This window comes from Coloeus monedula (assembly GCF_965178545.1).
Source record: "Coloeus monedula genome assembly, chromosome: 9".
In the NCBI taxonomy this organism is placed as follows: domain Eukaryota; kingdom Metazoa; phylum Chordata; class Aves; order Passeriformes; family Corvidae; genus Coloeus; species Coloeus monedula.
Window position 1 is genome coordinate 24075171 of NC_138789.1, and position 14926 is coordinate 24090096.

The 14926-nt window shown below is 44.0% G+C and overlaps 1 protein-coding gene across 1 annotated transcript in view; it reads right to left on the minus strand.

Annotated features, from left to right (window-relative positions):
• Positions 1-259: 259 nt before the first annotated feature.
• Positions 260-14926, minus strand: part of TRABD2B (TraB domain containing 2B) — a gene marked incomplete at both ends in the record, with an annotated part of 263544 nt that continues 248877 nt past the window's right edge. The window contains one exon of the mRNA XM_082286719.1: positions 260-482. Coding sequence (XP_082142845.1) covers positions 260-482 — 223 coding nt within the window. The remainder of the gene's footprint in view (positions 483-14926) is intronic.

A 14926-nucleotide genomic window follows, 5' to 3' on the forward strand; every position in this document is an offset into this window, starting at 1 on the left:
ATATGAACATGTATATTTTACAAAACCCCATAGCACTATGGGAAATAAAGATCCTTCTACAAAAAGAAGATGTAAGTCAGTGTTACAATAAAGCTTTAGAGTTTCAAAATGTATCTGGGCAAAGAGACAAAATCAGCTAGAAGGCACTACTGAGTCACTGAGAAGGTCCAGCTTTTAACTGTTGTTGTCTTAAACTCCAATTCGTTCATAAATTATCTCTCTTCTCTATTCCAAGGGATTGCACGTGATACTAATGTGGTCAGGAGGGCTGCAGTAGGTTCAGGAGAAAAGAAGCTATGGCCATGCAGAGAGGAAATGTTATTGATGGCCATGAGAGGCTGGCTGGGGCTGAGCTTGTGGGCTGGGGCTGGGATGGGTGGTCGGGACGCGGCCTCTGATCCAGCTGGTTGGAAATCCAGATGGGAGGTTTGACTGTGATGTAGCCATTGGTTATCCTGATATAGGAAGGCAACGTGGTGGTGCTGAAAGAAAACACAAGAGAAGGAAATTAAAAAGGAGAACCCTTATTTCTGCTCTGTGAACTGTCATTCCAAGTGGTAGCAGCCACAATGACAATTCCAATTATTATTGTTTTTATTATTATCATTATTATTATTGTTTCATGCATTAGACATCAGGGAGAGAGCCAGAGACTGGTAACTGTGATGATGTGGAAACAGCTCTGATCCAGGATGTCCCTCAGCTTCTGGCTGCTGGCAAAATACAGCCAAAGGAGGGACTGCTCCTAATGCATCTGACTTTCTGCACTCCAATTTTAAGCATCCCTTACTGGCCAGCATCAGAGACTGTGCTAAATGGATCCTTGTGCTGATCCAGGACAAGCTCGTTCTTATGTCCCTTCTTCACACCAAAGGTCTGAAAGTTTGCCTTGCCTCAGTGACAGGTCTTACTCACCATGGACCATATACTGAGTCCAGAAGGAGCCAGAACACATCCCTTCCCTGTTTCACAAGCCTTAAAGAACTTCCCAAGATCCCCTCACACAGCTGATAACCTTGAGCACCAAGCAGGTTCATTTCTCTTCCTGGCTTTAAGCCATTTTGGATCAAATCACAAAGCCAAAACCATACCCAGTCAGTGTTGGGTTTCCCTGACTGCAGATTTGCCTCAATAGCAGTGTGATTGCTTATTGATTGTAGCTTGAGTTAGTACTTTGATTTGAATTTGCAGGTTGGAATTCATCATGACTCCCATGACACTGGAGGTCAAAAAGGTCCATTTACGATTGATTTGGAAGTTTAAGTTGTAATCTCCATTTCATAAAATGCCCCCACTGCATCCATTACTGGATGATCCATAATCCACCAGTTGTCAGGGAGCAGCACAACCAAGCATGCAAACTGCACAGGGTGGATTTCAGACTTAAACCCAAGATATTCTGCTGAGGAGCGAGGAGAAAAAAAGGCAAAATCCCCTGAAAAAAAAGATGTGACACTAATACCTGCAGATTCTCTAAATCTTCCATAAAGGGGATTTGGAGGCGCTGAAAATGACCCTCAAATAATTTTTTTATGGAGTAAGAAGCTATGCAGTCCTATAAATATTTAGCTACAGTATCCAAGAGCTTGACCTTGGAAGGAAAAGGTTGTGTCTTGCATAATATCAGATAAAAGGAATGACATCTTACTTCAGATTCATGCACAGAAACAGAATTTAGAAGGACTGAAAGCTTTTGTCTTTTTCTGTCTAAGCAATACCAAGATAGATTTTAGCTGAGATGCTTCAAATGTGCTGAGTCAATCACAAACTGAGAAGATCAGAGCCCACCCCGAAGAGGGCACTGGTCAACATCAAATCCCATGGACAATCCCTGCACATTACACTTCAGCCCGAGTTTTGGGAGAAGTCACTTCATTTCTTCCCTCATCCTTTATTACTGTCACCACAGCTTCTGGGTGGGATAGTTGTTCTGCAGCTAGAAGTCATCTTAACTAATGTGCAATGAATTAGAGTAAAAAGAAAAGGCAGTCTTCAATTAAAGACATAGGGATTGCTTCATGGGAGTAGATAATCCATCTAACCAGTATTCTGACACTGAGACGCAGGGTTTGTTCCAGAGCAACAAACTGCTGTGAAGTGAGAACTCTGATATCAAGGCTTGTTGGAGAAAGTTCTCTGAATTCCCACGGGGAGTGAGTGGTTGGTTTATGTCTTGAACTGATGATAGAAGACACCCAGCTTTAGAGTTTCTGCTATATTGCATCAAAACTGCTGCAGTCACAACATAAAGAGCTGCTCTGTGATAAATTAATGCTGCTGTTTGCAATCTGCCTGGCAGGAATGGTACTGGATTAGGCACTGTGTGGCCAAGCTCCTGTAATGTAACATCAGTATGAACACAAAGCATCATTACAGCAAAATGACACAAAGAGGTACTACATGCTCTGAGAAATCCAACACCAATGCAGCCATGCCTCAATTTCTGATCCAGATCTCATTTATCCCACTGACTGATGCTGTGGTGCACAGATCTGGCAACACTGACAGTGGGATCACAACTCGGGTTTTTCCCCTATACCAGATTTCCCTAAGGTACAGGTAGGTGTTTGTCCTCATCTTTTGGTACTGATTGTCATGTTATAGAACTACAAAACTTTACCCTAAATTAAACTACAAGGAAGGTCTGATTTTCAATGTCAGTTAAAAAAAAAATCACCAAAATGCCATTCAGACTTCCAGGTTTTGTGTATCCTGCTGCTGATGCATTCTATGGGCTTGATCCTCCAGTGAGATTAGAGTTTCCCTTGCACAAACTGTCTGCTCCTCAGGGATGTTCTGTGCACACAGGCTAGCCAGGGAACCTGTAAAAGCCTCACAAGCCCACCCATTAGCCAGCTACATCTAAGGGATTGCTAAAGCAGCCTTAAATTAGCATTTTATGTTTCTGTATGTTTCTGTGTTCTAGTCAACTTCTGTAAGTGTTTTGTGTTTTGGGGAATGGGTTTTTTTGTTGCTGGTGGTGGTTGGTTGTTTTTGTTGATTTTCTTCACTCCCTTGTTCAAAGACCTGAGAATTGTTGATCACTTCTCCTTAGTTAATGAGGTTTTTTTCTGTTTTCAAGTCATTACATTTGTATAAAAGCATTCTTGTCAAGATAAATACTGTTAGGCGGGGTTGTTTGTTTTCAAAAACTCCTTAAGTGCTTTACAAGAGAAGAACAGTGTGTTTCCACTAACATGTACAAAGCATTTGCTAATAGCAAATGAATCACAGTTTATCCATACAAAACATTTTCTTAATGTACTTTTAGCTGACTGCCAAGGTGGTTTAGAGATATTTAAAGAGAATGATCCCTTTTACAAAATGCTAAAGTTCCTTGTAAAACCTCTGGTCCCAGTTTGTAACTAGGCTGTTCTGTATTGAATGGGAAGAACCTTTTCCAGAAGCTGGTCCACCTCATTCCAGTGCAGGTCTCTCTCTTGGTCGGGATGTTTCACTTCCTAGGGGTTACAGCAGGGCCCTGGACAGCCAGGTTGGATTATAACCTAATCTTAGAGGTGGCCCTGGTGTCAGGAGATGACTTCTGCAAACTCCCTCTGAGCACGTTTGCACGTGCATGTAGGATCTCACTGACCCTCGGACATTCCCTAAAGATGAAGCAGAGTCCCCTGAACTCAACCAGAAACCTTCCTTGGGGAGGATTTGTGCATTCCTGAACTGAACACAGAGAATAATAAAAGTGAATCACAGATCTGTGGGATAATAATCTAAATTATTATCACGTCTTCTCTTGCCAGCCCAGGATATTCTGTATTTCAGCCTTTTGTGTCTGATAAAAATATCTTTAATAAAACATTCCACATGATCTGTGGTTAACAGGCAACCACTGGCTCTGCTGTTCATACCTCTCTTTTCTGCTTCTGTGTATGGGATTGCTTTAAAAACTTGGAAGACTCCAGGTACATTTTAGCCAAATGACCTGCAGTATCATATTCATGAGCTTGTTCTTTTGATCAGATAATAGGGCAGTTTTTCAAATCAGTGCATTACTCATACATTGTCTTACCATCATTAGGATGTGTAAAACTTTCCCCAAAAATGGGGCCTCAGGCACAGGCTTTGTGCACAGATTCTACTGAATGCAATTACATGGTCCAAGTCCTCTAAGCTGGGGGGTGTGCTGAAGCACCTTGATGATTTGGGAGCATTTTAAAGCTGAAAAATAAAACAAGCACACATGCAACCCATTGAGGGAATTTCTGCTCTGGTTTGTCTTGCAAGGACTTTCAAGGGAGCTCACAAACTGATTTTTAGCATGACTCGGTTCATCCATGTAAGGAGGGTTCATCTGACCACATGGGACACCACAGCAGAAGGACACAGGTTAGGACCAGCAGAGTCTTTCTGGCCCATCTGCCCCAGACACAGGAACAAGATCTAAACCCCTCCTGACATTTATGTCTAATCCAGTCTCAAAAAAACAGTGATAATGACAGCAATTCCAGAGTCTGTCCAGACATCATTCCAGCATTTCACCATTTCTGACACCCAGAATTACTGCCTAACGCTTCACCAAATCTCCCTTGCTACAGTCTAAGGTCACGACTTGCCCTATCCCCATGGATGGGTTTATTCCTTTCCTCTTCTCAGCAGCCTTTCACGTATTTTGAAGATTTAACCATTTTTCACCTCAGCCTTCTCTTTTTTAAACAAACAATTCCCTGCACCTTTCTTTGCAAGTCCTCAAGTGCTTTCCCTCCATCCTTTCCTCTGCTCTTCCCTGGCTCTGGTCCATGTCTTCTCTGGAATGAGATGCCCCAAACTGGAAACAGTAGGCCTAGGTGAGATCCCACCAGCCCTGTGCTTGGTGCAGGAGGTACCACTGCCTCTGTATCTGCAAAGTGCATGAAAAACAGGCAATCTCCAAGAGGACAGACAGTACTGGCACTACTTTTTGCCCCCTAAGTCCAAACCACCATTATGGTCCCAGGAGCTGTTCTGAAGCTCACGGAAAACTGGTGGTTCTCTCAGGGGGTGAGGACGAACCCCATTATGCTGACATTTCTACCCATTTTTAATCTGCTGCCAGGCCTTGGTCCCAACGTGGTTCTGTTCAGGGTGGAGGAAGTAACCTTTTCAAGTATAACTTACAAAGTGTTTGGGGATTTTTCTGGATCAAAGGAGCTATGTAAACACAAGACAACTATTTTTAATAAATGTAAGCAAATGTTGACTCAGACGGCCTTTCTTACAATAGAAGCTGATGAAAGAAGCTAGATTGAAACCTGAAAAATGCATGTTTCAATTGAAAACCTAAAAAGCTAGTAAAGCGAAAGAAAATTTTTGAGTAAATACAATAATGACTGTTTTGCATTTGTGATTTGATGTTAACCTTATGATGGCTAGGGGTTTTCTTAAGTGATATTAAGCATATGCTTCCTGTTTCTTTTCAAACAAAATTTGCCCTGCTTTTTTTACCCCTTTTTTTTTTAATGAACAGATGTGAAAGGACTGATCATATTATTTTTCTGGTGATCAGAAATAATGTTCTGCAAGTGAAGACAATTATTCTTGGAACTAACCAGGCCTATTTATGTCACCAAAATTTATTCATCAAGATTTGAAAAATACATCAGCTTAAAGTTCAGGGACCAATCCGTTGCAGTCTGTAAATGAGCTGGCTGGCAAGAAGTCTGACCACACATTTGAAAGAAAAGGAAAGAAAAAGGGCTCAACCAAAAGCTAAAAGGAGTATATTGGGGGGTAAAATATCCACTAGAACTATGTCACAAAGATTTAACTTTGAAGACCACTAGAGTAACCTCTTAAAGGGAACAGGAAGTCCCCAATCTCCCTAAATTTTCATATCATTATTTAATGTGTTTCTGGAAGGAATTCTTTAGATCAACATAGGTTCTATTCCCCCCATCTATCTCTTCATCATTACCTTCCTATCAGACAAGGTTCTTGCAGCCTGTGGGGTAAATCTTGCAGGATGCTGAGTCCTGTGGTCCCAGATGAGCAGGACTGAGAGCACACAAGTGCTTCCAGCACTAGTATTCACATACCTACAAGTCAGCACATCCTAAAGCCCTTTGTGGGACCAAGGCCAAGAGGCTCATGCTTTCACAAGGTTCAGTTCATTAAAAAAAAAAAAAAAAAAAAAAAAAAAAAAAATCCAACCTGGATCTGATTAGAGAATCCAGTTTTTGGTCCAGAGGAGGCCACTGCTTATTTGCAGTAGTGTAGTAAAGTGCCTTAGCATGTCTGAGTGAGTAAGCACTATCACATGCTGGTTTGGGGCCAGCAGAGAAGATATGGCATGAGACAAAGAAGAGCCTTGTCCCTGCTATTTTTTGGTTCCCCCAGGGTTACTGGGAGCCTGGATCTCTGGCCATGTCCCACTGTGCAAGCACCCTCCCTGTGAGCAGCACAGCCTCAGCCATGCGATGGACAGAGGGGTCAGCAGCAGCACCGGGAGCATTTCCACAGCCCTTCACTGTCCATCTGAACTCTGCTTCAGATGACACTCAAAGGGGAGCCATCTCTCCATCTGAGAGCAATGTCAAGGTCTGATCCTGCCTTGTTTCAGTGCTCCAGCTCCGCTGGAGACTGACACTGAGCAATTCCCCTCATTGAAGTGGGTACCTGTGAGCCTCCCCCCTGTGCAGAGGCAAAGGGCAGTGTAAATACCCTGGCAGAGATCTAATCCCCCACCCCTGCTCTTTGTTAGGACATTTGCCATGGCTCACCTCTAGGAGAAAGAATAGGATACGAAGGGAAAAGATGGAAAGGGAAGCAAAATTTTCACCAGGGACTGGCTCTGAAAGCTGTGAACAGCATGCCATGACCACGAGCCACACTGTCACCAGGTACTGAAGAGCAGCTGGGGAGCAGGACACTGCACACAAGGATGGGATGCTTAAATGTGCCATTAAAGAGAATCACAGGCAGCCCTTCAGCTGACCTGGCCTTTACTAGAATTTAAAAGGTGGCCTTAATTGTGGCTATGTCAAATGCAGGCCTGCAGCCAGAGCTATTCAGCTGTCTTCCTGCTACAGTTTATAGGGAACAAGACACCTAAAGAGGACAACCCTTAAAGGCATGTCTCCAGGGTAGGTGAGATGAGCTGCTTACAAAGCTCTATCTCTGGAATTCACGTCCCCTGTATCCCAACCAAGCTCTGGCCCCACTGGGGGCTCTGACTGGTAGGGATGGGTTCCTAAATTGGGTTAGGACAGCAGGGTGGTGAAGAGAAAAACTGCTGATTCTGCAGTGCAAAAAGCAGCAGCTGGTGGGACATAGCTCCCCTCTGCAGTCCTGCAGCAGCTCCCCAACACCAGGCACAGCAGGGCTGCAGCTGCTGCCCTTTCCGTGGGGTCTTGGCTCCGGAGTTTGACATCAAGGAGGAGAAGGTGGCTCTCTTGGATCAGCGGCTTCGGGGGGGCCATGATGGTGTAAGCAGGAGGAGGCTCAATGCTGAAATGCAGCTCAGATTCCTCTGGTGCAGTTTTGGGCCCCTCTCAGGATGGGCTGTGGGCTGGAAGCCAGGAGATTTAGTTTTTATCCCTGACACCCACTGAGGAACCATCAAAAGCTCGTTAAATTACTTTACTGCTACAGGTCCCCTGACTCAGGACCTTGGAGCGTTAGTGTGACACCAGCAGCATTAACACAACCTGAAGTGTTTTGCAGGCCCTCGTTTTGATTTGCAGGTCCCCATGGCTCAGGCCACCTGCAAAACATCTCTGTGAAGACAAATTCAGCCCTGGAGAGACACTGCAAGGCTGAGCAGGGGCATCCTAAAGCCACACGTGGGTCACGTTGTTAAGGCAAAGTGGATCATCTGCTGTGGGGCCAGAGGAGCAGACAGGGATGGGACAGGAATGGATGGGGCAGTGTGGACTGTCTGAGACAAGGAAAGGGGAGTTTGCTGTGACAGCAATGCAGCCTGAGGGCTGGGGAACACAGTGAGGCAAAGGTGGACACCAGGATGCATCCAGCAGGTAGGGAAGGAGCAGGTGAGGAACAACTCCAGCACAGCCCAAGGGCCCATTCTGAGATGAAATTCCAGTTTGTGGGAAGGATTCCTGCGCCTCATGGTCAGATTTAGCTTTTCCTATCCCCAGAGGAGATTGTGTATGGCCCTTTTCAACATCCTGCCCCAAAGTCCTTTAGGAAAACCCTGTGAGTACAAACCCTGCACCCACACCTGTGGCAGAATCAGGCCTGCTGCTCCTTCCCAGACAACTGCAGAATGGTGTAAAAACACAGAATGTTGTAAAAACCAATAACCTTTGAAGCACACCCTCTGAGTAATTACCCCATTCCCATCTAATGACTAAAAGATGTTATATTCCTCTCTGATTTGGCAACAACAAAGATTTTGACCTTATTAAAACCAGCTGATCAGGAAACTACATGTCATCCTTCAAAAAAAAAAGGAAAAAAAAAGGAAAAAAAAAAAGAACCAAAAAAGAGCTAAAAAAAAAAGAGATTAAATTCTTTAGAATCTCTGTGAACAGTAATTCAAGATACTGTAGCTGAAGACTCATGATTTGTAGTAGTGTCTGGGTGGTCCCAAGACAGGAGATGACAACATTAGCTCTTTCCTTTGCCCTTCTAAGAAATGCTTTGATGATTCTCTAATATCCAAAGAATATCCCCTGTGATTCTGCAGTGGGACGAGGCAATCACAGAGCCAGGATAATGCATCCCAGTTTTACCCTGGCCCTTGCTAAGAGGGGATAGCTCAGAGCCCTTTGTTCCACCAGTCCTGCACTGACATCTGAGCCAGGATGTGCTCATGATAGTCTAAATAGTGATGTGGGCTCCAAACCATCCCCAACCTCGCCCCCACCCACTGCACACATCTGGCTGTGTACCTGATTTGTGTGTGCAATTAAGGCACTCATCATCACGGCTCAAATAACCACGGACTTGTTCCACTGCTCCTTGGACAGATAATGACTGCAGTTATTGCAGCCAAAGTAAGCAAAAACATCAAGAGCACAAACACAGATGGGCTTAGTACTTGAAAAATCCTGCCAGCGAAGATTTTTGGGCAACCTGCTGATATACAACACGTGAGGAGTTAATTTGAGGGAGCTGCAATCAGGTGGTTTTGAACCAAATCCCAAGCATGAACAGAATATCTGTTTGTTGCCTGTATTTTGCAAACTGCCTGCGCTCACCAATACAGCCCCACATGCAAAAGAATTTATATTTTTGGGGTGGTCAAAATCATAATCCATATTTTACATCTTGGGCTCAACCTTTCAATTAATTAGAACCAGAGTGACTCACTCTGCCCTTTCCTCTGTGTACTCAAGTGTTTGTTTGGCATTGTGTGGGCCCTATGGCTCAAATATTTTTTGCAGATGCACAGAATTAACCATGCATGTTTAGATGTGCTTGGGGAACACATACATTCATAGAGATGTATATACTTGACCCTGTCACTTTTTTGTTAAACACTGTAAAAGATATCGACTTTCCCCTCCAGATTTTAAAATGATTTAGAATAGGTGGTAGTGGGGAAATACCTAACACATCCTGTCAAATTAAGTATTTTTTTGGAGACTGTTCTCTAAGATAAAATTATTTCAGCTATAGAGAAGTCTGTGCAATGTATTAAGGAACAGAATGAACAACCAAAATATAAACTAGCTTAAATGGATGTCCAATATACTGCATTTTCCCACTTGATTTTAATTTTCTTTTTCCTTCTCCCTGTTCTTTTTCCATCTCCACATAACAGTTTTTCTCTTTGCTTAGCCTGTATCACACTTTTCTCTCTAATTCCCTGGGATCACTTTCTTGCTCACTGCTTGTATTTTTCCAGTGTCTCTCTTAGTAAGAATAATTAAGGTTGGGTCAGATCTTTGAACCAGTTATTTGGAGCAGTATTGAATTCAAGCTTGTACCACTGAATAAAAGCACTGGCCTCTTTTTCTTGCCAATAAGACTCACCTATAAAATAAAAAAAAAGGTTCATAGAGCACATCTACCAGGCAGAAATGCCATGGACATTGAAGTGCTGCATTGGCCACAAGGTTTGGGTTCCTCCTGCTGCTGGCAAATACGGTGACAGCAGTCACAGCACAAACTCCTTCTCCTCAAGCACTTCCAAACCCTCCGAAAGCCTGGAGATGCCATCAGTGCCTCATAAAAAGCTTCTTGCTGGCCTGCAGGGCTGGAAGACTGAAAAACCTTTCCCTGCTGGGTGTCACAACCCAGACCCTGAAGTGTCTCTGCAGAACTGAGCTTCGGAGAGCGTGGTCTGCAGCACGTCTCTCCATGGTACTGCCACATGAGGCACTCCTGGCACCCAGCAGCTCCCAGGCACTAAGCCTGGCTCCCTGAGCCTGGGCTTGGGCCCCAGGTATAAAGCTCACTTTGTTCAGTCAAGCTATTCAGGAATTGTGAAGAGGTGATGTGAGCGAAATCTGAATTTGGCCTGGCATTTTCATAATTGCAGGAACCAGGCTTTTACAGCATTAAAACCATATGAATTCAAATAAATCCTACTTCTCCTTCATCCCAGTGAGTAACTGGACCTAGACCAAAGCTGCCCTTTGGGATCCTGCTGGGTTTCCAGCCTGCAGCGCACCCCACGTTCCTGGGAGTGTAAGGGAATCCAATTTCCTCCTGATTCATTCCACAATGAATCTGTCTTATTAGATACCACAGTATAACTGTGGTTGAACCCCTCCTATAAACCAACTGCCCACCACAACAGTAATGTGGCTTTACTCCCTGTCATGCTCTTCCTCACTTCATTTTCCAGGGCACGAAACTCACTAGTCAGAAGGGGAATAGCAGAACCAGAAATAAATCCCATATCCCTCACCCTTTCCCTCTGGCCTAGCACTGACAGTGTGTGTTTGCACTCCCACTGAATTTTAAAGACATTTCACTTTCTTTACAGTAGCTCACTGGAAGATGAATTTTTTTATGTTTTATGGATTTTATATAACTCTGACAGAGGAACAGCAGATTTGCAATTTTTGGGGCTTAGATACTGCTAGATGTGTAGGTCACTCAAATAAAAAATTCCCGCTTGGGGTCGTGGTGTTTGAACAGGTTTATTCTGGCATTTTTTTCCCCTTGCCAAAGGAAAAACCTCTGTATCCAGAACTGCAATACAGGGAGCACAGGTGCTTTACTACCCATTCTTGTGTTTGAGGAATCCAACTCAGCCTGGGCATGAGCCCACTCAGCCCTTTTTAGTGTCTGCAACTGCAGTCAGCCTTGTGAGTTAACACAAACCACACTCCTCACCCACCCCAAACTGCAAGGTAAATGTGCTACTGGGTATTGAATTTTCTCTGCCTGTTAAACCAGACAATTTATTTTTCAGCCGAGTGAACATAAAGAGTTTTGTAGAGCTGTGTTAAAATGCAGTTGAGGTTTAGAGGAATTACCTGAGGGTACTCAGTGCATTTTCCCATTTTATCTGTTTGATAAGAGCCAGATAATTTTAGGGTTTTTTTGTGTGTGTGTGTGCAATAGATAATATGCCATGAGGAGTCATTGTTACAGACTCTGAGAAGCCAATGCTCAGAACATCTGGCTAGTGAAAGCCCTGGACATGGAAAATATAAATGTCAAGGCTCATATTTATAAATTGGAAGGGCCCATGACGACATCTGCTAACAAGCTTTCTTCCAGAGCCCCTTTGCTGTACATGGTTATTCACAAGCAACAACAAAAACGTGCATGGATCACATGTGTGGCCTGCCCTTCCTTTCAGGAACACGCTCCAATAACACACAAATGGTCTGTTCTCACAACACAGAAATACAAGTGTTTGCAAACCTCACAGCAAAGCTCTTGCATACCAAACCACAGTGGGACATACACTGCTGGAACAGACTAAAAATAGCTGGGCAAAAGCCTTGCACTAACACAGAAGACAGTCAAACTCACTTGGTGTTAACTCTTTCAGTGAAATAAGCACCCTCCTTTTCTGCCTTGCTCCACAGGAGACACTTTGTGCTATAAATCTAATCCTGAGGCCTTGTTTTTATGACTGAGTAGTTGTGGCTGGGAATCTCAAGACTTTAAACAAAGTCTAACCTATTTGACCACGGCAGCTCAATACTAACATTAAAACAAGCTACAGGTAAAATAAACGTGCTCCTATGTTCATAACCACAGGCACCTTTTCTTCAGCTTAACGCATTTCTGACGCCTGAGAAATACAAACCTGATCCAGTGTATGAGCGTAAAGGTTTTGCTAATGACTTCTTATTGTAGGTGTCTAGACCACAGTTCACCCCAACACTCTTGGCACTGGCCACCACCACAGAGGCTGCCCACAAGGCTGCCAAGTTGTCAAGGGAAGGAAAAGCATCAGCAGAAAGAGCCTGGACTGCTTTATGGTATCCATGAATTTAGCAAAGAATACATGGATTCCACGCTGTCTGTTCAGTCTGCAGCACAGCTGGACACACATACACCTGTGTGAAAAAGCCAGGAAAAGCAAGGATGATGAAATAACAAGGAGAAGATGCACCTCCTGGTTAAAAAATGAAGGGGAAGGATGCCTAGCTCTGCCTCCCACTTACTGCAGTCTGCATTAATGCCAGGAGACATATATGAGATACAAGTGAGACATGTCTCCATCTCAAAGAAGTTCTGCTGAAGGCTGCAGGCTCCAAAATACCCCACTTTAGCTGGCATGGACAGACTGCAAAGCTAAGTGCAGTGTTTGTGTAATCACAGCCACCTGCAAAGTGAGCTCAGAGAGGTGGAGGTGAGTGCAGCAGATGGAGGTGCAGGAGGGGTCCCTTCCTTTCTCCAGGGCCCATACAAGCATGTGCGGCCAGAGTTAAAAAAGGCAGGTAGCAAGAACACTGGAGGAAGAGAATATTTAAGCAGGAAATAAAGATGGAACTGGAAAGTTAATAAGCTGTAGGAGTCCTGGCAGTGGATGAGGAAATAAGGCTGCACTGGCTGAGAAACAGCGCAACAAGTGGGGATCACAGAGGAAGAGATCATCAAAACTCAGCTGCTGCTGCTTCTTGAAACTGAACCCTAAGCAAACATTTTGTTTGTGCTGCATCAGACAGATCTTAGGCAGCTTCACAAAGCTAGCAATGGTAGGGCTGTGTCCAGCCCCAGCCAGAAATACATCAAGCTGGGACAGATATAAAAAGGTATTATAGACTATCTTTACTCCACACATCTCAAATGAGAAGTAGAAAACAAGAAGGGAAAAGAAAGCTCTTCATAGGCTCCATAAAACATCTTGCATTGTATTTTCAATCTTAATCAGCACTGAGGAGGAAAGAGCAGAAAGTGCTCTTGGATATCCAGTGCTGAAAAATACCTCATTGTTCAAAAATCCTAACTTGTGTGCTCCAATTTTGTTACCCGTTTGCCTTCAGAAATATGGATTTAATATTCATGATGGATTTAAATTTCACTAAAATAAAATACCTAACGCATTACCAACAGAGAATTTAGTTTAATGAAGCAAAACTGAAATCTATACACAAATTACGTTTCCAAAAGACTTCTGTGTTCTTTAATGATTTTACTTTCAGCTATTTATAGCTTTCATTAAAATAGCGTTTGCATACTGCTTTATATGAATTGGTCATACTGGTGCTGAGACAAGCAACAGTGAAAGTAAATATTCAAGGCTTTTGCTTGTTTTTCTCTAAGTTTATCTGTGTTTGTTTCATCCCGCAGGGGCAGCGCATTATTAAGAACAACAGAACAAAGTAAAACATGTGGTCTTCTCGTGTTTAGCAGGTAAAAGTGAGGCTGCACATCTTTTCAGCCCCATCTGGAGGATAACAAATTGACTCCTTGACTTTACAAGGGGAAAGAAGTTATCAGTCATGGCCAGCTGACAGGGAAGGTCTATTAGCACGGAGATGCTACAGGTTTGGACACGAATGTCAGGACTTCCCGTCGTTACTGAGATGCATTAGAGAGCTGTGTGCTGAGCCCAGGTTCCACAGCTTTAATTAATATATTCTGTGCACTCTGACCAACTTGATAATCCAAGAAGCCTCAATAAAAACCATCTAGGGAGGGAGGATATGTCATCACCGTATCATATGTTCCTGTCAGGAGATTTACCTCTTGTTTTTACTGCGCTGAGTTACACCGTGCTCCTATTTTACTTTCACTGGAGGGCTCGTGTAGCTGGGGCTATGCAAAGGGCATGAGGACAGAACTGCCAGAGCCAGTGCATGTTTAAAGGAAGCATTGAGCCATCTGCTCACCTTAAAGTAGGACCAAATGGAAACAGGAAATAACTGAGGAGGGGAACATGCAGTATTCCCTACACTTACTTGGCTCTCTGCTCAGGAGTAGCTGAGGACATCTTCACAGAAACAAGCTTGTATGTCTGAGAGAGGCAGGCAGTGCTGAGAGAAAGAAGGACCAACTGATGCACTGCTAAACTGCCCAAAATGTCTTCTTCTGGACACTGTATATCCACCAGAGTTCAAAAAAATTGTGCAAACTAAGAGCAGAATGTAGGCCAGTTGAAGATATTAAGGTTCTCCTTCCACCAAGGAACCAGGAGGGAGCATTTGTCCAGGAGGTGTTTTGGGACACTCCGAGTCACAGAAAGGTCTTGCACCCAAGCTGACACACCTTGAGGTTTTTCTGATGACTGTAAATATTCATATGCCATGCCTTGGAGCCTGGGGGCACTCACTGATAGGGACTGTGATCAGGAAAGATTCCTGAGAAGGAAATCCTGCCGGGAGAACAGTGAAGGAAATGGCAGACAGAAGTGCTGGAGGGAAGCCAAGGGGCCACACAACCCAGTGAAGCCTCAGTCAGCACTGAGGTGTGACAAGGGAGGGAAGGTGGGACTCCCAACACCCCTACGCTCCTGCTGCTGGAGCAATCCCACAGGGAGACAGGTTCACTACAACACAGAGAGGTCCTGAAGCTGTGCCCTCATCCCTGGTTGAACACAGGGCAAATAAGAGCA